The 26,512-nt window shown below is 41.5% G+C and overlaps 2 protein-coding genes and 1 non-coding gene across 5 annotated transcripts in view; all 3 read right to left on the reverse strand.

Annotated features, from left to right (window-relative positions):
* Positions 1–266: 266 nt before the first annotated feature.
* On the reverse strand, positions 267–10,127 carry ATP5MG (ATP synthase membrane subunit g). The gene is made up of 3 exons (XM_066372412.1): positions 9,980–10,127; positions 2,339–2,499; positions 267–771 (listed from the first exon to the last, which is right to left on the reverse strand). The coding sequence occupies exons 1-3, from the start codon at positions 10,029–10,031 to the stop codon at positions 673–675; spliced, it is 312 nt and encodes a 103-aa protein (XP_066228509.1). The 5' UTR covers positions 10,032–10,127; the 3' UTR covers positions 267–672.
* A 2,001-nt stretch (positions 10,128–12,128) lies between these two features.
* LOC136390257 (U6 spliceosomal RNA) lies at positions 12,129–12,232 on the reverse strand. Its single transcript, XR_010748685.1, has one exon. It is a non-coding gene; the product is annotated as a U6 spliceosomal RNA (small nuclear RNA).
* Positions 12,233–12,276: 44 nt separating this feature from the next.
* UBE4A (ubiquitination factor E4A) overlaps positions 12,277–26,512 on the reverse strand; it is a 58,506-nt gene continuing 44,270 nt past the window's right edge. For all 3 annotated transcript variants that reach the window (XM_066372315.1, XM_066372330.1, XM_066372322.1), the window contains 5 exons: positions 25,740–25,914; positions 21,854–22,034; positions 20,918–21,065; positions 18,174–18,331; positions 12,277–15,578 (listed from right to left, as the gene is read on the reverse strand). In XM_066372315.1, coding sequence (XP_066228412.1) covers positions 15,449–15,578; positions 18,174–18,331; positions 20,918–21,065; positions 21,854–22,034; positions 25,740–25,914 — 792 coding nt within the window. In that variant the 3' untranslated portion in view covers positions 12,277–15,448. The remainder of the gene's footprint in view (positions 15,579–18,173; positions 18,332–20,917; positions 21,066–21,853; positions 22,035–25,739; positions 25,915–26,512) is intronic.

Consider the following 26,512-nt stretch of genomic DNA (forward strand, 5'->3'; position numbering starts at 1 on the left):
TAGACTCTTAGTCAAGGCACATATAATAAAGCAATCAATGAACAACTAAGGTGCCACAACTATGAGTTGATGCTTCTCATCTCTCTGCCTTCTTGTATGTCTGTCCCTCTTTCTTTTGCTTAAAAAAAATAAACACATCAAAATTAGATTAAAAATGTAGGTCATGGCTCTCATTCACTGTCTTGGCGTTAATGTTATAAAAATACGTATTTAGAATATCACCAAATATTCCAACATATACAGACACAGGTATTGTCAAAAAAGTCTTTTTCTGATTGTAGCAAAGAGAAACCAACTGAATTTTATTTAACTACTGACATGATTTAACTTTAGTACATAGTATTACTATTTCTTTTATTGTAGCAAGCTCTAGTTTTCTCAAGGCCTTATCCTGACTTTTCTGAAAATAAAATGTATCAGGTCAGTATATTCACATATATGCTTTTCATTTTTAGGCTAGGCAAAGACATGCATTTAGAGCTATATTAACGTTATTAAAGCAAAAGACAACCTAACCTATTATCAAGAGAAACTGTGACCTTTCTATGCAGTGTTTGATATAGAAAACATTGATTTTGACATATCTTTTTTTTATTCAAATACCATTCTGATCACTCATGGTCCAAGAACATTCAAATAATAAACCAAGAAACAGATGTTAAAGACTGGTCTTCACACATTATAGCCAACGATGCCACGCTTGCCTATGATCTCGCCGATGTAAAACCACATCCACACCTCAGTAGCCACCAAACCATTCAGCAGAGCTTGCTGGGAAAAAAAATAAAAAGCAAAAACTTTAATGTAAACTTTTTCTTACATATTTAAAGCTATTATTTTCCAGGATTAAGTGACAGAGACTGTAAGGATGCTGTTAAAATTAGAGGGCAGTTTTAGTCAAAGTCAAGAATTACTGATGTTAACTAACTGCTGAGAATCCCTGAACTTTCAATTATGTAAGGTAACTATAGTAGTAGTCTAGAGCTTATACATTCTTTCAAAGCATTCTTTAAAGACCTGAACTGACTTAACACTTTCATTATTAGTTTATGAGGCATTTTATGAGCCCTAAACAACCCACATCCTGGAAATAACTGACACATTTACACAGGGCACTCATATGAAAGAATGCTATGGGAAGGCTATTGTTAAATAGATACTTCTGTCCAACTAGAGAAAATGTGTTGAAAGATAAAAGGCTGTCTTCTTCTTTAGACATTATTTTTATTCATTTATCATTTGCCTTAACTCTTTAAAAATAATTTAAAAAAATGTTTAGAGAGAGAGACAGGAACATTGATCTGTTCCCGTATGTACCTGGACGGGATGGAACCCACAACCCCTGTGCTTCAGGACAATGCTCTAACCAATAGATGTGGCCAGGGCCATTTGTCTTGACCCTTGTATTCAGTAATTTATTCATTTTCACAGATCAGTGTTTTACTGCTCTAAAGAGAAAAAGTGCACATATGGTTCCAGAAAGCAGTATTACATGCAAGTGCAAATATGGATCTTGAAACTCTAATTGAAAAAAATACCTTTCCTACAACAAAACTGAGCCTTTTCCTTTTAGCATCTGAAAGTGAATTTCCCCCTTCAAATTAGACCAGAAATATTGGAAATTTCCTGAAAAATATAGTTTCTCAAGTCAGCAATAATTTAGTTATTTAAGTTTTTTTATATCATACTTCAATCATGCAAGCAAACACAAAACACAAATTTTAATTCTTGTAGTCTTCAGATTTTATCTTCACACGACTCAATAACCCTTCATATGATATTATATGCTTGCTAGATTTTGATATTTTTATCCTTCATATGAATGTTAGCTGCCTGACTGTGATATATTCTAAGAGAAACTTTGACCAAATTGGGAATAGCTTCAGGACTATAGATGAAAAAATGCACAGACTCAGCACAATCAGCCAACCAAAAGAGGAAGGGGGAGGAAAAAGATGCTCAGTAAAAACATTCACTTCTTTCCTTGGCTGGATAACTGGTTAGAGCACCATCCTGATATGCAAAGGTTGCTGGTTCGATCCCTGCCTAGTCAGAACACATACATAAACAGATAGATGTTTCTGTCTTTCTCTCTGTAACGTCAATAAATAAATTAAAACAACATAACAACAATAAAAAACAATAAACAAAAACCTTCCCTCACTTCTCTGTTATAAGACTAACAGAAAAGTAATATATTTAACAGCCCAATTGATTGGCAGTCAAGAAAGAGTACCTTCTATTATGTTAGTTTCAGTCTCACTGGAGAATACATATATTAATCAAAACAATCAGATATATCCCAAAGGAAGGTGTTTTTTCATTTAACACATAGTACCTTAACTGTGAGCTGTTTGAAGCTACCAGTTTGAGCACTAGTGACTATTTTTTTCAAGCTTTGAATAGCTGTAGGGATCTCAGCTGGGGTTGGAGGAATCAGCTCAACCTTGGCATAGTGCCAGAATGTGGCCAGTCGAGGCTTGGAGTAAGTCACAGCAGCTGGAAAACAAACAAACAAACAAACAAAACAAAACAGGATGAACTCACTAGAGGTGAATAGAAGTAGATGTGTGGGCTGGACACAAATATTTATTCATACATCACATTCATTCATTGCTTACATCAAATGTGCACCCAGTGTGAAACGTCAAAGCAGCTCCCTGGTAATAAGAGGCTTTTAAGATGTAGAACACCTGTATCATAGGTTCAATTAGGCAGGAGACTATAAGCACATTCAATTATACCAGGACTTCACTAGTAGGCAGCTAGTACTGTCACTTTATTTATGAACAGCAAATCTAGTTAATTGTAAAGTTACCAAAAATTGGATTCAAAAACAAGAAAATAGCAGCAACGTAACACTTTTCTTGCTAGAGAAAATTTGGAGGGAAGAGGTGCAGCAGGGGAGGGAAGGAGCTCTGCAGACTGGCATTCTTAAGAATAAGATTAAAACTTGTCACAATATTGGGCTCAAATCCAGATGGAATATACATTAGTATCCATTTCTGGTATCCTCATCAGTATGTGTTGGATTAAATCTTTCTTTAATAAAAGCACAGCTAATCTCCTCAAAACACCACAAATAATAAAAATAAAACCTACAAATATTAAATTCAGGCTGAAACTTGAATCTATTACTAAGCTGAAATTCTTCAAACCACTGTGGATGTGAGACTATGGTAGTGATTTCAGCAAGAGAAAGGCATTTTATTTTTAAAAATTAGAAGGCAGCCTGACTGGTGGTGGCGCAGTGGATAGAGCGAAAACCTGAGACATTGAGGTCATTGGCTTGAAGGCAGGGTCATCAACATGATACCAAGGTCGCTGGCTTGAGCAAGGGGTCACTAGCTTGGCTGAAGCTGTGGTGCCTGTCCCGTCAAGGCATGTATGCAAAGCAAGAAGCAACCAGTTAACAATTAAAGTGACACAACTATGAGTTGATGCTTCTCACCTCTCTCCCTTCCTGTCTCTCTCAAAATAAACAAACAAACAAATAAGACAAATGTAATAAAAGCACAAATGCATAAACATCCATAAAGTGTCTATTGTTCAAAGACAGATTGAAGGCTTTTGGTACTTTTCCTATTATTAATGGTCTGTGTTTAGTATTTTACCATTCTTAGAATGACTATTTCCATCATCCTCTGTACTTAGGGCTGTGGAAATCTTTAAGCAGACACAAAGCTCTGTGAAACAGTTCTAAAAAGAATTATGAATGCCCAAAGATGGGGCTATCAAAAAGTACAAAGTCTGTGTAACTCTTTAAAATTTAACCTTTAACACATAGATATTTCATCCTTTAAAAAAAAATCAGTACACTGTACTTTATGAGAGAAATTACAGAAAGGAAAGATGAAAGAATAAATCCTGTAGTACTGTATTAGAGCTGGAGACATTCATATGAACTCATGTTTAGTTTAATATAAGTATATAGCCCTGGCAGGTTGGCTCAGTGGTAGAGCGTCGGCCTGGCGTGCAGGAGTCCCGGGTTCGATTCCCGGCCAGGGCACACAGAAGAAGTGCCCATCTGCTTCTCCATCCCTCCCCCTCTCCTTCCTCTCTGTCTCTCTCTTCTCCTCCCGCAGCCAAGGCTCCACTGGAGCAAAGTTGGCCCAGGCACTGGGGATGGCTCTATGGCCTCTGCCTCAGGCGCTAGAATGGCTCTGGTTGCAACAGAGCGATGCCCCAGATGGGCAGAGCATCGCCCCCTGGTGGGCATGCCGGGTGGATCCCGGTCGGGTGCATGCTGGAGTCTGTCTGATTGCCTCTGTTTCCAACTTCAGAAAAATACAAAAAAAAAAAAAAAAAAGTATGCAGATGGATACAGAAACAATTATATATATATGCATGTATACACACGGTTTAGTGTGTAAATACACAGACACATACACAACCTTGTTCACTATGAGGGCCTAGAAGCAGTGATATAGTAGTCTAGTAGCAAGGAATATAACCAGTGCCTAGAATTTACGATAGTTTCAGAATACCATTGTCCAAAAAAAGGAACCAGAGTTTCCTGGAGAAATGGCTGATTCTAATGCCGAGGCAGGGAAAATAAGACTGAAGCATCTTGTAGTATCAGGAAGTAAAGGGGACATGTCAAAGAGAAGTGCCAAACTGAAAGAATTCTAATGGCCAAGGGTGCAACAATTTGAGCGACAAAATAAATATCCTACTGGAGGTATGAAGTATGAAATAAATGAACATGAGTTCATTAAATGACTGACTGACTGAACAAATAAATAAATGGGGAAGAGACAAATGTTTCCCATAGAAGAATTCCATTTATATGTCTGACCTGTGATAGTGCAGTGGATTAAGCATCAGCCTGGAACACTGAGGTCGCTGGTTCAAAACCCTGGGATTGCCTGGTCAAGGCACATACAGGAAGCAACTACTATGAGTTGATGCTTCCTGCTTCTCCCCTCCACCCCATTTCTCTTTCTCTCTCTCTCCACTCTCTAAAAAAATCAATAAATAAAATCTAGCCTGACCAGACTGTGGCGCAGTGGATGGAGCGTCGGGACTGGGATGTGGAGGACTCAGGTTCGCAGGACCCAGGTTTGAAACCCCAAGGTTGCCAGCTTGAACGTGGGATCATAGACATGACCCCACGGTGGCTGGCTTGAGCCCTAAGGTCGCAGGTGTGAAGCCCAAGGTTGCTGGCTTGAGCAAGGGGTCACTCGCTCGGCTATAGCCACCCCCCCCCCATCAAGGCACATATGAGAAAGCAATCAATAAACTAAGATGCTGCAACGAAGAATTGATGCTTCTTATCTCTCCCCCTTCCTGTCTGTCCCTATCTGTCCCTCTCTGTTAAAAAAAAACTAATAAGTAAACAAAATCAACTAAATAAATAAATGTATGTATGTACATATGTATGTATGTATGTATGCAGGCAGTCCATTATCCAGGTGATGGACTCCCTGCTGATGGCTGCAGCTAACCCTCTCTCCCCACCCCCTTCCCTGTGGGCTAGACTTAGTTATGTACTCCTTTCTAAAGAATAGAGTACGGAAAGGGAAAAACAGTAACTTTATAGAGAAGAAACCTAGCCAATATTGCCTTAACGGGCTTAACCAACTGATAAAAGCTAATTTCACCAGTGATGTTATATGGATACTGTATCACATACGTCCTGATATGAGATCAGAGCACTTCACATTTGTGGAACTCTTCCTAAAAACCCATAGTTACAAACTAATCATGGGAAAAACATGAAAAGTAAGGAATAACAGGAAAACTGTCACACCAGAAGAGCTAGGGAGATTGAAAACTCAATGTAGGCCCTGGCCGGCTGGCTCAGTGGTAGAGCGTTGGACTGGCATGCGGGGGACCCGGGTTCGATTCCCGGCCAGGGCACACAGGAGAAGCGCCCATTTGCTTCTCCACCCCCACCCTCCTTCCTCTCTGTCTCTCTCTTCCCCTCCCGCAGCCAAGGCTCCATTGGAGCAAAGATGGCCCAGGCACTGGGGATGGCTCCTTGGCCTCTGCCCCAGGCGCTGAAGTGGCTCTGGACAGGGCAGAGCAACGCCCCGTAGGGGCAGAGCATCGCCCCCTGGTGGGCAGAGCGTTGCCCCTGGTGGGCGTGCCGGGTGGATCCCGGTCTGGCGCATGTGGGAGTCTGTCTGACTGTCTCCCTGTTTCCAGCTTCAGAAAAATACAAAAAAAAAAAAGAAAAAAAAAAAAGAAAAAAAGAAAACTCAATGCAATGTGGCAGTGTAGATTGGCTCCTGAAGAAATAGATGAATGAAAAAACTGGTGAAATCCAAATAAAGTCTCAAGTTTAGTAAATAGGAAAAAAACAAAACCAAAAACCAAAAAAACCCCATACTCTGTACTTTGTGGGGAAGTCTGATGATAAAATTATTTATCTGAAAGATCTGTCTGCCATGGGAATTAACAGATACAGTTTGTGTGTGTGTGTGTGCAAAGACAGAGAGAGAGTCAGAGGGAGGGACAGATAGGGACAGACAGGCAGGAACAGAGAGAGATGAGAAGCATCAATTCTTCGTTGCAGCACATTAGTTGTTCATTGACTGCTGTCTCATATATGTCTTGACTGGGGGGCTTCAGCAGACCGAGTGATTCCTTGCTCAAGCCAGCGACCTTGGGTCCAAGCTAGTGAGCCTTGCTCAAACCAGATGAGCCTGCGCTCAAGTTGGCAACCTCAGGGTTTCTTTTTTTTTTTTAAATTTTATTTATTCATTTTTTTTTTTTTAGAGAGGAGAGAGAAAGGGAGAGAGAGAGAGACAGTGAGGGAGAGAGAGAGGAGAGAAAGACAGAGAGAGAGAAGGTGGGGAGGAGCTGGAAGCATCAACTCCCATATGTGCCTTGACCAGGCAAGCCCAGGGTTTCGAACTGGTGACCTCAGCATTTCCAGGTCGACGCTTTATCCACTGCGCCACCACAGGTCAGGCGACCTCAGGGTTTCAAATCTGGGTCCTCCGCGTCCCAGTCTGAAGCTCTATACTGTACCACCGCCTGGTCAGGCCAGATACAGTAATTAAAATTTTTTTTTACTTATTCATTTTAGAGAGGGGGAGGAAAAAAGAGGCGGAGAGAGAGAGAAAGAGAAGGGGGGAGGAACAGGAAGCACCTACTCCCATATGTGCCTTGACTAGGCAAACCTGGGGTTTCGAACCTGTGACCTCAGTGTTCCAGGTTGATGCTGTATCCATTGTGCCACCACAGGTCGGGCCAGACCTAGAAATTTTTTATTAGATATTTATCATTCAGCCTAACCAGGTGGTGGCGCAGTGGATAGAGTGTTGAACTGGGACCCAGAGGACCCAGGTTAGAAACCCCGAGGTCCCCAGCTTGAGTGCAGGCTCACCAGCTTTAGGGTGGGCTTGCTGGCTTGAGCCCAAGGTCACTGGCTCAGCTGTAGGGCCCCCCATCAAGGCATATATGAGAAAGCAATCAATGAACTACGTACCGCAACGAAGAAATGATGCTTCTCATCTCTGTCCTTCCTATCTGTCTGTCCCTGTCTCTTTCACTTAAAAAAAATTATTCAGATTTAATAAGCTGTTACGTTATAAAGCAAAATATATTTCCATTTTATTATTTTTAAAATATTTTTAAAAATTATTTTTATTTATTCATTCCTAGAGAAGAGAGACAGAGAGAGAGAGAGAGAGAGAGGGAGAGGGAGAGAAAGGGTGGAGGAGCAGGAAGCATCAACTGCCATATGTGCTTTGACGGGCAAGCCCAGAGTTTTGTTTTATTTATTTTATTTTTTATTTTTATTTTTTAAAAATACTTTATTTATTGGTTTTACAGACAGGAGAGAGAGGGGAGTGTGGAATGGGAAGTATCAACTCATAGCTGTTTCATGTTAGTTGTTCATTGCTTGCTTGCTGTATGTACCTTGACCAGGGAAGCCCAGGGCTTTGAACCAGCAACCTTGGCATTCCGGGCCTAAGGTTTATCCACTGCGCCACCACAGGCCAGGCCAAGCCTAGAGTTTTGAACCAGCAACCTCAGTGCTCCAGGTCGACGCCTGATCCACTGCACCACCACAGGTCAGGCCATTATATTTTATTTTTTTAGTAAGAGTGAGAGACAGGAAGAGAGAGGGATGAGAAGCATCAACTCATAGCTGTGTCACTTTAGTTGTTCACTGATTGCTTTTCATTTGTACCTTGAAGGGGGTGGGGTGGGTGCTCTAGCTGAACCACTGACCCACTGTTCAGTGAGTAGTCTTGGACTTTAAACCAGTGACTATGGGACTGTGTTAATGATCCCATGCTCAAGCCAGCAACCTTTGGGTTTTGAAACTGGGACCTCAGCAATCCAGGTCCAGGCTTTTTTTTTTTACAGGGACAGAGAGAGAGAGAGAGTCAGAGAGAGGGATAGATAGGGGCAGACAGGAACGGAGAGAGATGAAAAGCATCAATCATGAGTTTTTCGTTGTGAGACCTTAGTTGTTCATTGATTGCTTTCTCATATGTGCCTTGGCCATGGGCCTTCAGCAGACCAAGTGACCCCTTGCTCGAGCCAGCGACCTTGGGTCCAAGCTGGTGAGCTTTTGCTCAATCCAGATGAGCCCGCGCTCAAGCTGGGGACCTCAGGGTCTCGAACCTGGGTCCTCCGCATCCCAGTCCCACGCTCTATGCACTGGGCCCACTGCCTGGTCAGGCTATTTTTGGATTTTATTATTAAAATTAGTTTGCAATTCCCCAACAGTCACCATCTAAATGATGTGAGAGCCCCCTGAAATTTAAAATCTTTTTTGCCTCAAATCATACAAAGTACAAAGAATGAAGCCGCTATTCCTTCTCTTTTTACAGGGATAGAGAGACAGACAGATAGGGACAAAGACACAGGAGAAGCATCAATCATCAGTTTTTCCTTGGGATACCTTAGTTGTTCATGGATTGTTTTCTCATATGTGCCTTAACTCTGGGCCTTCAGCAGACGGAGTAACTAACCCCTTGCTGGGGCCAGCGACCTTGGGTCCAAGCTGGTGAGCTTTTTGCTCAAACCAGATGAGGCCGCGCTCAAGTTGGCGACCTCGGGGTCTCGAACCTGGGTCCTTCTGCATTCCAGTCCGACGGTCTATCCACTGCGCCATCGCCTGGTCAGGGTCTTTTGTAGACTAGGGGAGATAGTTACTTTTGGTCTCAGGCACTCTAAGGCCCTCTATTCAATGGCTGCTGATGGAGGAAAGGGAGCAGAGAATAGAATGTGACAATAACAGTAAAATAGGCTAAAAAATATTACATGTACTTTTTAAATAAAAATTATTTGTATTCACAGTTCGTCATCAAATTTGAGGGACAGCTGAACTGAACTCCCTTCGGGAATAAAGTGACAAACATGCTGCCCAGGGACAACGGCAGAACGGATGGCTACCCAGTGCTGCGACTGTTCAGGGCTGTTCTGAGATACAGCACTCCTTCTAACAGTGAGGCTTCAGCTTTTCAAACGGAAAAACCCCACAAAAACTAAGCCAGGATAATCAAGACTACGATTTACACACAGCACTTTTTACGCTAAAATCCCGTTCCACCGAAAGATCCCCTCAGAATCTGGCTAGGGCAGAAAAGCTAAGTCGACGTTCAAAAACTCTCCTAGCCTTAAAAACTTCTGTAGACTTGAAAATACTGCATTAGAAAGCAGACAAGCTGATGAGGCCGCATTCACATCCTTGCCCGTATCTGCCCTCCCTTCCCAGCTCTCCTGGCGGAGTTCATGCTCTCCGGCCCCGATCCCGGAGATGGCAGCGGTCGCTGGGCTCCGCCGCGCTTGGCACGGCCCTCCCTCGGCTGCGGTTGTCATTACCCACCACTTCCAGGGCGCACTGAGAGCCTACGCTGCAGGCCGGGCGAGCAGAAGCCCAGAGGAGCCGCCAACCTGCCTCAGCGGCCCGCCGCCAGTCCGCCCCGTCCCAGCTCCCACAGGCCCGTCGGGCTGGCCATGGCGGGCGCACGCCTGCTGGATACCCGCTTCGGTGTTGTGACGCTGAGCTCACCATTCACCAACGCGGGTGCCTTCTCCGCGAGGTTTCGGACAAATTGGGCCATAGTTGGAGGATGTAAGGTCTGTGGGCCCCGGATAGCCTGCTAAATGTCACCCTCGTGAGGACCCACCGAAGGACCCCATTCCGCTTCCAAGGTCAAGGCCTCCTCTTCTTGCGCCGGTCCAAGATATTTAGGTGTTCTACGGTATTTCCGGAATATTGCTGGTTGATTCAGTTTCCTCAGCCACAGAGTGGAAAGTGGGTACGAAAAGATGAGATCACAGTACACGTGGAGAACAGTGAGATTCCGCATAGAAACAGGCATTTCTTGGGGCAGCCGCTCTTGGAGGCCCGGACGACCAGCGAGGGGTGGGGAGACGCATGCGTCCTGAGTCTCCCCTGCTCTCCTTGACGCCGTCCTCTACCTTTTCACCTAAGGTGCTTTCGGTTCTGAGAACGTGCGAAGTTAGGGCTGGGAGGCATCGCCGAGCTTTTTCCAAGCCACACGGTCATTTTACATAGGCAGAGAGGGTTTTAGGCTAAATAGGTAAAGTTAGGGGCAGAGCAGGGGCCATACAGCCTGTCCCCAACTCAGCCTATTGCCTTTCTTTAGCTAATATTTTGTAATCCCGATTTTCCCCGCTTCCACTATCGGGATTGCAATCCCAATTCCCTAACGTGCAACAAAAAACTATGCAGATATGAGGAACAAAATCAGATATTCTGACTGCTCCCAGTATGCTTGGCATTTCGGAATCCAAAGAAAGCCAAAGAAAGCCTGTAAATTAGTATCCTCATTTAAGACCGTGTTTAATAAACGGCCGTTTATTAAACACAGGTTTAATAAACACAGGTTGCAAACCACAGATGGTATCAGATTAGGCATGTTGCTGACCTGGGAAGACTTTCTACAGGAGATCTTTGAGTCGGTGTATAAGGAGTTGAAACTTTATAGTTAAACACGACTGGAAGAAAACATAGTAGGTTAGTGGCATTTGATAAAAACTGGAATGGCAAGTACTGTACCCTGAGAAACCCTGAGCAGAAGTAAAACTTTTGGATTGACGAAATGATTAAAGGTGGAAAGAAAAATTAGGAGCCAAGGGCAGGATTTCGGTGGAGTGATACGGTTGCCTTATACTAAGGAGAAGTCAAATTAAGGATGGGGAAGTTAATTTGGCAATATGGAAACATTAGAGCAGTTTCAAAAAGTTAGGATAGAAGCCACAGTGAAGGAAGAAATACAACTATAACAGAAAACAAGTCAGAAAACCAAATAGGAATGTGGAGGTCAAGAAGAGGTTGAAGATACAAAAGAGAAATTGACAAGATACCCAATGAGGCAGGAAAGAAGTTTGGAGGGATTAGACTTGGAATGGCTGGGCCTTTTCCACAGATGGGATGATAGGAGATAATTTTGAAAGTGAAAATTGGTAGTCTAGGTCTTTCCAGTGAAGTAGAAGGCAAGGTCATCTGAGTGTGAAGGGTAGGGTTAAGAAGGAGGGTGGGAAAGAATTTGAGGAAAGAGGTTAAAGTTTGGGATAGCCCTGGCGAGTGGCTCAGTGGATTGGCCAGAGTCCCAGGTTGATGAGGTTGCAGGTTCTAGCCAAGTTAGGGCACATAGTAGAAGAGACCAGTGAGTGCACAAATAGCACTAAGTGGAACACCAAGTTTATGCTCTCTCTCAAATCAATGGAAAAAATTTTAAAAATTTTGGGATAGCTGTTGGAGTTAAGGACACAGAAAGGTTGTTGGGCAAGGTTAGAAATAATGTTTGTGGTTGCATCATTGTAAAGATCGTGTTGTTTTTCTCCCAACAGTCATCTGTAGTTTGGATGTTGGAGCAGAGGGGAATGATTGGTTTAATCTAGGCTGAGATCTTGCATGGCAGAGGTACAGAAACAAGGGGAAAGAGGTACATGATAGTGAATGATTAAAATGAAAGACTTGGGGTTTAGGTCAGATAAAAAAAGTGAAGCCAAAGTGAACTGATTAAAACTCATTTTTAAAAGATAACTGTAGGATCCAGAGGTTATCTGGCAAGGCAGGTTGGGTCAGCCAGTTCACAATTTGATACTACCTTTAGCAAAATTGAAGGTTGAATCTTTTTAAGTTTCCAAAGGGATTTCTGAAACTGCCACTAGCTTTTTAAAATTTTATTTTAAATATGGAATGCTTCACGAATTTTCATGTCATCCTTGCTCAGGGGCTGTGCTAATCTCTGTATTGTTCCAGTTTTAGTATATGCGCTACCAAAGCGAGCACACCACTTGAATTTAATACTGTAATAAAGGAAGTGATAACAAAAGTCATGTTAGGTGTTTATTTATTAAATACAAGCATTGAACAAACACCCCCAGGCGAGTTTGACAAGAAATAACCTTCCTGGAATATTTCAAAATACAGTATGTTGAACAAGTTTTATTTCAATCAACCTTTTTGTTTTGTTCTTCATTTTATTTCTAGGTTCTTTTCATGTTCAGCAGTTAGAGCGTGTGTGCGCATTATTTCCTCATGTCATCAACAGTGCAGCATCTGCCTCTGGCTGGCAAAGGCACCCCAGTAGACTTATGCTCTGTCCAACGGTTGCTTAGCAACCAGCATTAAATAAAGTAATGAAGCTTTTGTAGAGTGTGATACCAAATAGCAACTGGCACCTTTACCAGCACCATTAAAAAACCTTTAAAGTTTCTTTCAGATTTTACATATCCATTAAAAAAACAGTAACCCAGACTGCTTGCTAAAACCTACTTAATTTCCCAAGTTTAGTATTATCCTCTTAATAAGCAATATTAGAGCTGATTAAAAAGTCTTCATTTTCCTATATCATACTCCAGCAAAGTCAACACATAAAACTAGGCATGTTAGAAAGTCTGCTCTAATAGATTTAGAGCTGCTTCTTAGTACCAGATAACAAAACACATCTTTAAGCTTCCAAGTGCATAGATGCACTGTGTTGTACCAAAATGATATTTTAGTCTTATTTTTGGGATGTTCTTAAATTACTTGGTTTTCTTACCAATAGTGGCCTTAAGCTATGCAATTGCTTTTGTAATGAGTTTAAAAGACATTCAGCAGCATTAATAGTGCCATAGCCATTCATAAGTTTCAGGAAAAATGCTTTAACAAAACAAAAAAAAAGCTTGCCAGAAAAAGTTTACAATCTGAAGACTAAATACAGAAGTAGAATACAGACATAGATACATAGATTGTTGACTAGAAAGCTGCTGGGAACAGCTTCCTTCTGAGGTTTTGTGCCCATTTTCCCTCTAATTTGCTGCTGTAAAACTCTGGTCTTTTCCTCACTTCTCTTAAAAATGAAAATATCCCATTAAATTGGGTTTGGGATATAAATGCAAGTAGGTAGAAGCTTATTTTATATGTAGTTCAGTCTCAGGAAAGGAGAATAATAAATATGACATGAAGCTTATTTTAAGGAAATAAACAAATCCTGTCAACCCATGCCTTAAAGGCCCAGGGAGCACAATGAATTAGTATCTTATATTCTGGTATTTGCAAGTCTTAGACTTCCCTTTTCACTTATAAGCATAGCAACAGGCAATATCCTTCTATCTAGTGTAGGATGCCCTCTGATTTGCACTTTTCTCACTGATACCATCAAAAATCTATCAAGGGTTGTTAATTAGAAACTTGGAATATTATGAAACTGACATCTTATTTGAAAGACAACATGGTTAGCAATAATGTCCTCTAAATGAAGCAATGATTCCTGTTTCCAGATCATACCCTTTTTTTTACTTATGGTATCTTTGGGCTTAGAGGGACAGTGATAGGCAGTCTGTAGGGAATGTGCTTCACTTAGCATGTTAAGCTGCACAAGTGAATTGAGTAGGGGTTTCAAGCTCAACTTGTAAAAGTGGGGCTAATCCACACTACACAAGTCTAAACTGATATTTAAAATGGTTTGTAGACAAAGCTGTGCTCAAATTCCTTCGTTGCTAATTGCTGACCTAAGGCTGAGTTAGAAGCACTTCTTGGAATTCAGGTCATCAGCCCAAAACTTAATTATATACATTTCATAGTCTCAGAATTTTCTCTAGAATAAGTGTGTGTGGCTACACACTGCATACCAGGGAAGAGAGGATTTACAGTGGTGCTCAGTTTACACTTGATCAAAATAAGAAAGCACGTGGAATATAGGTACTAAGATACACTGTTGATATTAGTGTCTTAAAATTATATTTTTCCTGCTTCCATTATTTGTTGTCCAACTTCTCTACTCTAGCCTAGTCCTTGTAGCAAGAGATTTCCACAAGCTAAATTAGGCCTGACAGCCTCCTTTATTCTTTTTTTTTTTTTCTTGTGGTTGAGACAGAGAGTCAGAGAGAGGGACAGATAGGGACAGACAGACAGGAAGGGAGAGAGATGAGAAACATCAATTCTTTTTTTTTTTAAACAGAGACAGAGAGAGAGTCAGAGAGAGGGACAGACAGACAGGAACAGAGAGAGATGAGAAGCATCAATCATTAGTTTTTCATTACGACACCTTAGTTGTTCATTAATTGCTTTCTCATTCGTGCCTTGACCGTGGGCCTTCAGCAGACCGAGTAACCCCTTGCTCGAGCCAGCGACCTTGGGTCCAAGCTGGTGAGCTTTGCTCAAACCAGATGAGCCCATGCTCAAGCTGGCGACCTTGGGGTCTCGAACCTGGGTCTTCCACAACCCAGTCCGACGCTCTATCCACTGTGCCACCGCCTGGTCAAGCTCCTTTATTCTTTCACCTCAGAATTTTTTGAACAGTGTTGTCCCGTCAATCCTCCTAAAAAACTGTAGGGCTAAGTTTTCTGTGGTAATGACAACCCCATGAGAGAGTGTTTATCCTCTGCTGTGTCTCTGAGATATGAGTTAACACAAAATTAAGAGCTATCAACAGAATTGCATACAATCCCTTTCTCTTTTCATCTTATTTATCATCTTATTCAAATGTCTACTCAAACATCAAGATACCTGCTTTTATTTGAAAGATTATCTTGTAATACTGAAGAGCTGTAACAAGGAAAAGAGCTGAAGTGTAGGTCATGAAGGTTAGTAAATACCTTGATAACACAGGCCTTCGTGATAACAACTTTCACTGAAATATGTGACTTCATATAGTTAAAAGCAGTGCTCTCCAAAGATGTCTGAATGGTTCTTGGAAGAGAAATAGTAAGGTGACAGGAAGTTTTAGAAGTTGAAGTTAACATAATTTAAGGTAGGAAAGGGAAGAAGAAAGAATAGGAAAAGAGAACAAAGGGTAAAAATTAGTAATGATTTCTAGACTTTGTGATGGTATAGCTATAATTTCCTGCCAGCCAGAAGAGCACTGTAAAGTTCTGAGGAATCTTAACTATTATAATTTGAGCAAGAGCAGTTCTCCAATTTAGTAAAGAAAGAAAAAAAAGGAACAGAAGCAAAGAGAAATCACAAACAATTGTTTATCTACACTCTGGGGTTGGTTTGGGTTTGTTTAGGTCACAGTATTCATTCATGTTGCTCCTTTTGTTGCTGTTTCCTCTCTGCGAGCCAGCGTTGGATTTTCTCTTTTAGTTCTGTGTTTGGCCGGATCTGGTCCATGGTGAGGGGGCTACGGTTAAAGGGATCTGTTTGGTCACTAGGACAAAGAAAGAAAGGAAGATGGGGTTATTTCTGACGAGATCGGGCGCGTTCAGGGTGGTATGGCCGTAGACTGATGGGGTTATTTCTGTAAGTTGTAACATCCTCACCCAGAACTAGAACACCTGGGATCTCACTTTGAGACTGAACCTAGAGTGCATTATAACTTTGAATTAAGTGATGAATTGAGGTTAGAAAGATGTGACGAGAAAGAATGATTTAGGAATTTTTTTTTTGGTGACAGAGAGAGGAACAGATAGGGACAGACAGACAGGAAGGGAGAGAGATGAGAAGCATCAATTCTTTGTTGCGGCACCTTAGTTGTTCATTGATTGCTTTCTCATATGTGCCTTGACCGGGTGGGGGCTACAGCACACTGAGTGACCCCTTGCTCAAGCCAGTGACCTTGGGTTCAAGCTGGTGAGCTGTGCTCAAACCAGATGAGCCCATACTCAAGCCAGCAACCTTGGGGTTTTGAACCTGGGTCCTGAGCGTCCCAGTCCGAAGCTGTCCACTGTGCTACTGCCTCATCAGGCAGGAGGTTTTCCTTCCTTAAAATTTTTTTTGCAGATTATTTAGCTACTCTGTCCTTCTGATTCCTAACAAACTTCATTTCAACACTGTTGTTCAGAGAATATTTGGCTTAATTTCCCTAAGGCAAAGACCCTGTACACTCATGTTAGCATGAATTGCTGTCTGTAGTTTTAGTGACAGGCTTTCAACACATAATAAAATGTTAAGGGATAAGGCATTGTGAACTGACACTTGATTTAGTTAGCTGGCTGTTATCCAAGTAGATGCAGATTATGGTTTCCCTGACAGGTGATAAGGCTTATAACATATATCTTCTCTTTTTTCTTCTGAGGCCACAATAAAATATAAATTTTTACTCACACTTTGAATAAGACATACTACCTAGTACAGCGTCATGCATAAAGTAAATCCTTAATACCAACTACCATAAAGTATAAAATCCTTTTTCTTTCTTTTTTTTTTAAGACAAGAGATAGAGCCTGACCAGGCAGTGGCACAGTGGATAGAGCACTGGCCTGGGATGATGAGGACCCAGATTCGGAACCTAGAGGTCACCGGCTTGAGCGTGGTCTCATCCAGCTTGCACCAGCTTGAGTGTGGGATCACAAACATGAATCCATGGTCACTGGCTTGAGCCCAAGGTTGCTGGCTTGAGCAAGGTGTCACTGGCTTGGCTGGAGCCTCCGGTCAAGGCACATATAAGAAAGTAATCAATGAACAACTAAGGTGATGCAACTATGAGTTGATGCTTCTCATCTCTCTCCCTTCCTGTCTGTCCCTTTCTCTCTCTCCCCCCCCCCCAAAAAAAAAAAAAAAAGAAATAAAAGAGAGAGAGACAGGGAAAGAGGTGAGAAACATCAACTTATAGTTATGTCATTTTAGTATTCATTGTGCATTGACTGGGGGACTTCAGCCTAGCCAGTGACCCCTTGCTCAAGCAAGCAACCTTCGGGCTCAAGCCAGAGACCTTGGGATCATTCTGATTATCTCACACTCAAGCTAGATGAGCCCATGCTCAAGGTGGTGACTTTGGGGTTTCAAATCTGGGACCTCAGCACCTCAGGTCAAACCTCTATCCACTCCACCACCACTGGCCAGGCAGAAAATCTTTTTTTTTCTATACTTAAATACTTGGCCAGACCAGGTGGTGGCGCAGCAGATAGAGCATCGGACTGGGACACGAAGGACCCAGGTTCAAAACCCCGAGGTCGCCAGCTTGAGCATGGGCTCATCTGGCTTGAGTGCAAGTTCATCAGCTTGAGCATAGGGTCACTGGCTTGAACGTGAGATCATAGACACAACCCAGTGGTTGCTGGCTCGAGCTCAAAGGTTGCTGGCTGGAACCCAAGGTCGCTGGTTTGAGCAAGGGATCACTCGCTCTGCTGTAGCCCCCGAGTGAAGGCACATATGAGAAAGTCAATGAACAACTAAGGTGCCGCAATGAAGATTTGATGCTTCTTATTTCTCTCCCTTCCTGTCTGTATGTCCCTATCTGTCCCTCTCTCTGACTCTGTCAAAAAAAAAAAAAAAAAAAAGAATCTATTTCCTTAAATTTGGGCCAACTTATATAACTTAATTTTAAATAGGCAGTCTCTCAGTACCCACTTCTATGTAATGCAGCAGTTAGAACAGGCAGGCTGGGGAAAATTCCTGGACACCATGGTTGACCACAATAGCAGCAGCAAAATGTAGGTTAACTGATATGATGAATACAGTTTAAAACCTGAATAAAAAACCCCACTCCTACCTTTTATATTTTTATAAAATTTAGAACAATGACATGCCTACTTATACACCAGGTTAACGTATGTTAATAGAAAGTATTTCCTTAGAGAGGATAAGGTTAGAACCATCATTTCTCACTAGGTGTCTTGTTTTGGATGTTTAAATCCTTAACAATCAAGTGGTATACCTCTACCGATGCCTCCCCAACAAATTAATAAGTCAACAATATGAAGCACCTATTGGATGTACTACACTGTAATTAGGATCTGGGAGAAGATGATAGCAAACAATCACACATCTCTTCTCTTGAGGCTGCTCTTTTTGGCTGGCATACCTGAGCAAATGTCTGGCAATGGTGGATCTGTCCACAGTGACTCTGGAAGATGGCAGCACCACAGGGTCAGACATGAGTGTGCTCATGATGGGATCCAGGAACTCATCACAGGCATCTGCAAAGGTCTCCTCTTCCTGTTGTTGGAGGTCTGCCAGGGACTGAGAATAGACACCTTGTAACTGAGGTGAACTCACAGGGCAGATGAATCCAAACTGCTCAGTGACTATGCCTTAACAGGTATATAACCTTAAAAAGTGCATATAAAGGTAATAATCCTTTTTTTTTTACAGTGACGATAATTCTCAACTTTATTTTCTAAACAAGCCAAGATGGGTATCATTGGAGCAAATTTAGCATTCAGCCCCAATTCTGAAACTTAATTAGGTTCAACTGCTAGCGGTCATGACTAAAAATGGGTTGAAGTGTTAACAGGAAAAGAAATAGATCACATACATCTTTCTGGCAACACTTCAGTTGTAAATGTCATAATTCAAAAAGGGAGGGAGTGGAGGGTTATTATTTGCATAATTACAGAGTCACTCATGCAGTCTGTATATGAAAAGCAGTTTCTGGTTTTAGGTACAAACAGGTATAAGAATTTAATTACTTTTTATGAGAGAGAGAGAGAGAGAAAGGGTAGGGGGAGGAGCTGGAAGCCTCAACTCCCATATGTGCCTTGATTGGGCAAGCCCCAGTTTTTTAACCAGAGACCTCAGCATTTCAGGTTGACACTTTATCCACTGCACCACCACTGGTCAGGCCAAACAGGTATAATAATTTAAAAATGGCTTCAACATTTGATTCTTTCATGACTCTACTTCTTCAGGGCCCCATCTGACAAAACTCTAGACCAGTGGTAGTCAACCTGGTCCCTACCGCCCACTAGTGGGTGTTCCAGCTTTCATGGTGGGCGGTAGTGCAGCAACCAAAGTATAAATAAAAAGAGATTTAACTATAGTAAGTTTTTTTTTTTTTTTTTTACAGAGGCAGAGATAGACAGGGACAGACAGACAGGAACGGAGAGAGATGAGAAGCATCAATCATCAGTTTCTCGTTGCGACTTCTTAGTTGTTCATTGATGGCTTTCTCACATGTGCCTTGACCGTGGGCCTTCAGCAGACCGAGTAACCCCCTGCTGGAGCCAGCGATCTTGGGTCCAAGCTGGTGAGCTCTTTGCTCAAGCTAGATGAGCCCGCGCTCAAGCTGGTGAGCTCGGGGTCTCGAACCTGGGTCCTTCCGCATCCCAGTCCAACGCTCTATCCACTGTGCCACCACCTGGTCAGGCTATAGTAAGTTGTTTTATAAAGATTTATTCTGCCAAACTTAGCAAAAATCTGACATAAAGTATTTGGTAAGTAATTATTATTATATGCTTTAACTTGCTGTAACTCTGCTTTATAAATTTTATAAAGTTACTTCCCTACTTTACAAATCACCATTACTGTGGAACCCGTGACGGTTAGAAAATTTTACTACTCACAGAGATACAAAAGTGGGCGGTAGCTATAAAAAGGTTTACTACCCCTGCTCTAGACAAAAATGAAGCCCAACTTAAAAATAAGAAACTCGCCTGACCAGGTGATGGTGCAGTGGATACAGTGTAGGACTGGGACATGCAGAACCCAGGTTCAAAGCCTCAAGGTCACCAGCTTGAGCGTGGGCTCATCTGGTTTGAGCAAGGCTTACCAGCTTGAACCCAAGGTCACTGGCTTGAGCAAGGGGTTACTTGGTCTGCTGAAGGCCTGCGGTCAAGGCACATATGAGAAAGCAATCAATGAATAACTAAGGTGCCACAATGAAAATTGATGCTTCTCATCTCTCTCCCTTCCTGTCTGTCTGTTCCTATCTGTCCCTCTGTCTCTATGTCACACAAAAAAGAAGAAATAAGAAACTCAATAAAAGGGAAGACTAATACCAATAAGGGAAGTTTTATTTTTTTTTAATTTTTTAATTTTTTTTAATTTTTTTAAATTCATTTTAGTGATTAGAGGGAGAGACAGAGAGAGAGAAGGGGGGAGGAGCTGGAAGCATCAACTCCCATATGTGCCTTGACCAGGCAAGCTCGGTTTCGAACAGGAGACCTCAGCATTTCTAGGTCGACGCTTTATCCACTGTGCCACCACAGGTCAGGCAATAAGGGAAGTTTTATATCAGACTCTGTGCCATGATTTTCCCTTTTTTTTATAACTGCTAATGGAGCTCTGTCATACTCCAGCCAAAGGGATTAGCTAAGTACAATACAGTATTTTATTCTTCAAAATGTATGGCTATTCCCACATAAGCCAAGTACCAACCACAAATATATAGAGAGAACAGAGAAAATGATGATTGATGCTTCTCATCTCTCTCCGTTCCTGTCTGTCCCTATCTATCCCTCTCTCTGACTCTCTCTCTGTCTCTGTAAAAGAAATAAAAAAATAAAAGTTCTTTTGTATTAACATCGTAGATTTTAAAATCTATTGATAACACTGAACAAAAATTTTCATAGAAACAGCCAACAAAAATCTGTACATTTTTCTCTTGTAATAGAAGGTTCTTAAATCAAATTTTCTGTCCTCATCCTTCCATTGAAGAGTAGTATTACTATAGTAGTTCTAGTTACTGACTAACCAGGAAGAATCATGTTTATATTTTTTAAAGGCAATGATTTTCCCCCCCACGAAACAGGGTATAAAGCAGAACAGCTGAGTCAACAATGTGATTTTTATAGAACATGGTAGAAAATAAATTATTCCCCTTCTCACCTTGATTCTCTCTGCTAAGTTGCTGAAAGCCACAATCATATTCCCAGGCTTATTTATCTTCTTCAGGACTCGGACTGTCTGTGCAAAGAGAGTTGGGGAATAGGAACGTCCATCCTTGGGCACAGTGGCACAGAAATTCTCCTCATCCCTGGAAGGTCAGCATTGGAAAGAAATAGAATATCAGAGGAGATAACAAATGGTTTGAAGAATGAGGGTCCCATCAGTTAAATGCCCTGAATGTTCTTTTGAGTTAAAATTTTTTTTTCTAATTTTTAGGAAGGAAGTCTATCAAGTATTCTGTAGCCTTAGAAGAATACTGCTTTTCCAAACAATGGTACAACCAGCAAAGTTTATCTTTTGCACAGATCAAGGCAGAATGCTGGAAATTCTAAACCAGGGGTAGTCAATCTTTTTATACCTACCGCCCACTTTTGTATCTCTGTTAGTAGTAAAATTTTCTAACCGCCCAACGGTTCCACAGTAATGGTGATTTATAAAGTATAGAAGTAACTTTACTTTATAAAATTTATAAAGCAGAGTTACAGCAAGTTAAAGCATATAATAATAATTACTTACCAAGTACTTTATGTCGGATTTTCGCTAAGTTTGGCAGAATAAATCTTTATAAAACAACTTACTAGAGTTAAATCTATCTTTTTATTTATACTTTGGTTGCTCTGCTATCGCCCACCATGAAAGCTGGAACGCCCACTAGTGGGCGGTAGGGACCAGGTTGACTACCACTGTTCGAAACAATGTCCCACTGGTCATACAAAAATCTCATTTAAAACTACAGAAGATTCTTTCATCAACCAACTAAAAAAGAACCATTTCTTTTCTATTTTCACATAATTACCAACCAGTCATTCCATTATCAAAACTCCAAATTAAATCACTAGCACCCCCTCTTGCTTGCCCAGTTTAAATCTCAGGTACCCAAGATTTAAGTAGATAGTGCAGATATCTGATACAAGTTGCTGGGGTTTGAAGTCAAATTCACTGAAGTCCTTGACTTTTAAGGCCCCCATCTTGGGGCCAACCAGGTGCTGTAGGAAGTAGTTCAACATGGAGATGATACGCTCAGCCAGGAAAGGATGCACAAAGAGTGACTTGATCTCTGGAAAAAAAGCCAATCTGTGAAAAGTCAATCCATTAGCCATCTTTTACTTATGCCTTTGAGTTTTACTTGAAGACTTATGGGGACTACTATTTTTTATAATTACGTAAGTAATATATTTTCATTGCAGTAACATTAGAAAATATAGACAAGCAAAAGCAAACAAAAATACAAAAACTACCACCCACAAATAAACACAACACCTTGCTACTATGGCTGACCCTTGAACAGAATTTTGAAATGTGTGGGTGCAGTTATATGTATATTTTTTTAATAAATAATGTAAATGTATTTTTATCTTCCTTATGGTTTCTTTTTCTTCTCTTACTAGGAGGCGGTGAGGCAGAGAGACAGACTCCTGCATGTGCCCTGATTGGGATCTACCTGGCTAGCCCCCACAGTGTGATACTCTGCCCATCTGCGGCCACTGCTCCACTGCTTAGCAACTGAGATATTTCAGCATCTGAGGCAATGCCAAGGAGCTATCCTCAGCACCGAGGGCCAACTTGCTCAAACCAAGCTATGGCTGCAGGAGGGGAAGACAGAGAGGGAGAGAAAGGGGAGAGGTGGAGAAGCAGATGGTTGCTTCTCTTGTGTGCCCTGATCGGGAATTGAACTGAGACTTCCACACGCTGAGCCGATGCTCTACTGCTGAGCCAACCAGCCAGGGCCCCTTATGGTTTTCTTAATAACATTTCTTTAGCTTCCTTTATTGTAAAAATACAGTATATAATATATATAACATACAAAATGTATGTTAATTGACTATATTATTGGTAAGCTTTGCAGTCAATAGTAGACCATTAGTAGTTAACTTTTGGGGAGTCAAAAGTTATACATGGGTTTTCAACTATGCTTGGGGGGGGGTAGGTGCTACTAACTCCTGCATTATGCAATGAGTCAACTATATATATTTTAATACAACTTTTTTTTTGGTTTTTTTGTTTGCTTATTTTCAGAGAACTTATCACTAAATCTTCCTAAAACTCTCCTCCAGAAATGTAAAACTCTCAATAGAATAATTTCTAGCAGTTCTGCATTTCTGGAAATGTTCTCTCTGGTTCCATCTGACACTATAATCTGGACTCCTTGCTCTACAAGCCTGTTGCATGGTGGTCATACAAGCTCCGTCTACCATAATCCTGGGAACTTCCTTTGTGTGTCTTCCACCTTCCTCCTTTGGTGTTTACTCCCTCATTTTGATGGAGTATATAATTTTGTAGTTTCTCAAGAAAGGGCACACTGGAAGTAAATTTGATACCTTCAAGTCTGAAAATGTCCTAACAATTGATAAATTTGGCTGGCTATCGGATTCTAGGCTGAAAAAATACTTCCCATCCGAAATGTGTTCCAGCTTCAAATGTCACTGTTGTGAAATTCAAAGACATTCTAATACTTAAACCACTGTATATGACCTGCTCTTTTTCTCTGGTACCTTGTAGAATCATCTCTTTATCCTGATTTTCTGATATGTGGGTAAATTAGTGTGGGGGTATTAAAAATTCCCTGTGCTCGATACCTGGTGCCTCCTCTCAATTTAGAGGCTTTTATCTTGGGGATTTTAAAAATATTATTTCTTTGATAATTGCTTCCCTTCCAATTTCTTTCTTTTTAAAAAATAAGTAATTTATTGATTTTAGGGAGACAGAAACATGGATCTGTTTCTGCATGTGCCCTGTTGGGGAATGAACTGGCAACCTCTATACATCAGGATGATGCTCCAACCGAGCTATCTGGCTAGGGCCCAATTTACTTTATTTCTTTTCTGTTTTTTTTTTGAGAGATAGAGAGAGAGAGGGACAGACAGGGACAGAGAGACAGAAGGGGAGAGAGATGAGAAGCATCAATTCTTTGTTGCAGCACCTTAGTTGTTCATTGATTTCTTTCTCATTTGGGGGGGGGCTACAGCAGAGCGAATGACCCCTTGCTCAAGCTGGTGACCCTGGGCTCAAGCCAGCAACCTTGGGCTTCAAGCCAGTGACCATGGGGTCATGTCTATGATCCCACATTCAAGCCAGCAACCCTGTGCTCAAGCTGGTGAGCCTACACTCAAGCTAGATGAGCCTGCATTCAAGCCAGCAACCTTGGGGTTTTGAATCTGGGTCCTCTGCATCCCAGGCTAATGCTCTATCCACTGCGCAACTGCCTGGTCAGGCCCAATTTTCTTTTTGAGATTTCCTAGATTGGTCCTTTATTTTTTATCCTTCTTATTTCTATCTCATATTGTTCTGCTTTTTAAAAATATTTATTTAAAATAATTTTTTATTTTCAACTACAACTGATATACATATTAGTGTCAGTGTACAAGTCACTGGGTAGACAGACATTATATGACATTCTGAGTGATCATCTAGATAAAAAAATCTCATACTCATCTGATACCATACATAATCGATAGGATACCAACTACATTCCCTACATTGTACTTTACATCCCCATGACTATTCTATAACTACCAATTATACTTCTTAATCCCATCACCTTTTCCACTCATCCCCTCAACCCCCCCTCCTCCAATCTGGGAACCATCAAAATGTTCTGTGAATGTGAGTCTGTTTCTGTTCTGCTTGTTCACTTATTTTTTTAGATTTAATTGTTGACAGGTATTTACTGCCATTTTACTGTTCATTTTTTTTACCTTTTTTTCCCTCTTCTTAAAGAACACCCTTTAACATTTCATGTAATACTGGTTTGGTGGTGAACTCCTTTAGCTTTTTCTTGTGTGGGAAGCTCTTTATATGTCCTTCACTTCTAAATGATAGCTTTGCTGGGGAAAGTAATCTTTGTTGTAGGTCCTTGCTTTCCAATACATTGAATATTTTGTGCCAGTCCCTTCTGGCCTGCAAAATTTCTGTTGAGCAATCAGCTGATGTTCTTATGGGAGCTCACTTTAGGTAATAAACTACTTTTCTCTTGCTGTTTTTAGATTCTCTTTTTTATCTTTAACCATTTGTTTTTAATTATGACTATTCTTGGTATGGATCTCTTTGGGTTCATCATGTTTGGTACTCTCTGTGCTTCCTAGACTTGTATGTCTATTTGCTTCACCAGCTTAGGGAAATTTCCTGTCATTATTTTTTTTTTTTTTGTATTTTTTTTCCTGGAAACGGGGAGAGACAGTCAGACAGACTCCTGCATGCGCCCGACCGGGATCCACCCAGCACGCCCACCAGGGGCGGATGCTCTGCCCACCAGGGGGCGATGCTCTGCCCCTCCGGGGTGTCGCTCTGCCGCGACCAGAGCCACTCTAGTGCCTGGGGCAGAGGCCAAGGAGCCATCCCCAGCGCCCGGGCCATCTTTGCTCCAATGGAGCCTTGGCTGCGGGAGGGGAAGAGAGAGACAGAGAGGAAGGAGGGGGGGGTGGAGAAGCAAATGGGCGCTTCTCCTATGTGCCCTGGCCGGGAATCGAACCCGGGTCCCCCGCATGCCAGGCCGACGCTCTACCGCTGAGCCAACCGGCCAGGGCCATGTCATTATTTTTTTTACTTAGGTTTTCAATTTATTGTTCTCTCTCTACTTCTTCTGGCAACTCCCATGATGTGAATGTTGGTGTGCTGGAAGTTGTCTAGAGGCTCCTTACACTATCCTAATTTTTTTTCTTTTGCTGTTCTGAATGGGTGATTTTTGCTTCCTTATATTCCAAATCACTGTTTTGATTCTTGGTCAATGCATTTTTTTGGGGAAAGCAGTGCTTTGTGTCCTTACCTGATGTCAGAAAGGCAAGGGTACCGATTGTTTCATTGGACATAATGTTATGGAAACGTGCCAGCTGTCCAAACATCTGTAGGCCAGCTTCCTTCTCTCGGCGGGCTTCTGGAGTCAGACTGTCCCATTCACCTCGGTCCTTCTCAATCTGTTGGATCTTTATCTTGCTCAAATACTACAGAAACCAGAGGTGGAATATATCAGAAGAGAAACTGCAGTTGAAGGCAAGATGGTATTTCAGAGGTCCTATTTAAAATCGAGTCCACTAGCTGGGAAAGCCAGGAACTACATAAGAGACATGAGGCTTCATTTCCCATCATAGGTTTTTAGACAAAAAAGAAAAGAAAAAGAAATTGTGGCTCCATATAGCTTGTTTCAGCCTAGGCAGACTTATTAGTAATTCCCCTAGAAATAGAAAGGAGGAGAAATAATATAGTATGTGAAATCCAGGCAAGAACAAACAGGCTACAGTGAAAAAAAGGATGAATCTTTCAATAAAGATAAAAACAAACAAAAAAACAAAGCCAAACCCAAAAAACTATCAAAGAACAAAGCTTTATCAAACATGCAAGACGTTTGGAAGGAGAACCGTATTTGAAACCTGCTCCCTTGCTGCTGCAGCAAATGTGCTAAACTTACAGTTCCACAAAAATGCAATCAGTATCATCTTTTGTATCACGCAACTCTTGCTTAAAAGGGTCTGTTTGTTACTCAGTTTATTCTTGTTTTCTAAGAAAACCTATCTAAAGCCTTGTAGGATTATGAGAAAAGCA

This window comes from Saccopteryx leptura, chromosome 1 (genome assembly GCF_036850995.1).
Source record: "Saccopteryx leptura isolate mSacLep1 chromosome 1, mSacLep1_pri_phased_curated, whole genome shotgun sequence".
NCBI lineage: Eukaryota > Metazoa > Chordata > Mammalia > Chiroptera > Emballonuridae > Saccopteryx > Saccopteryx leptura.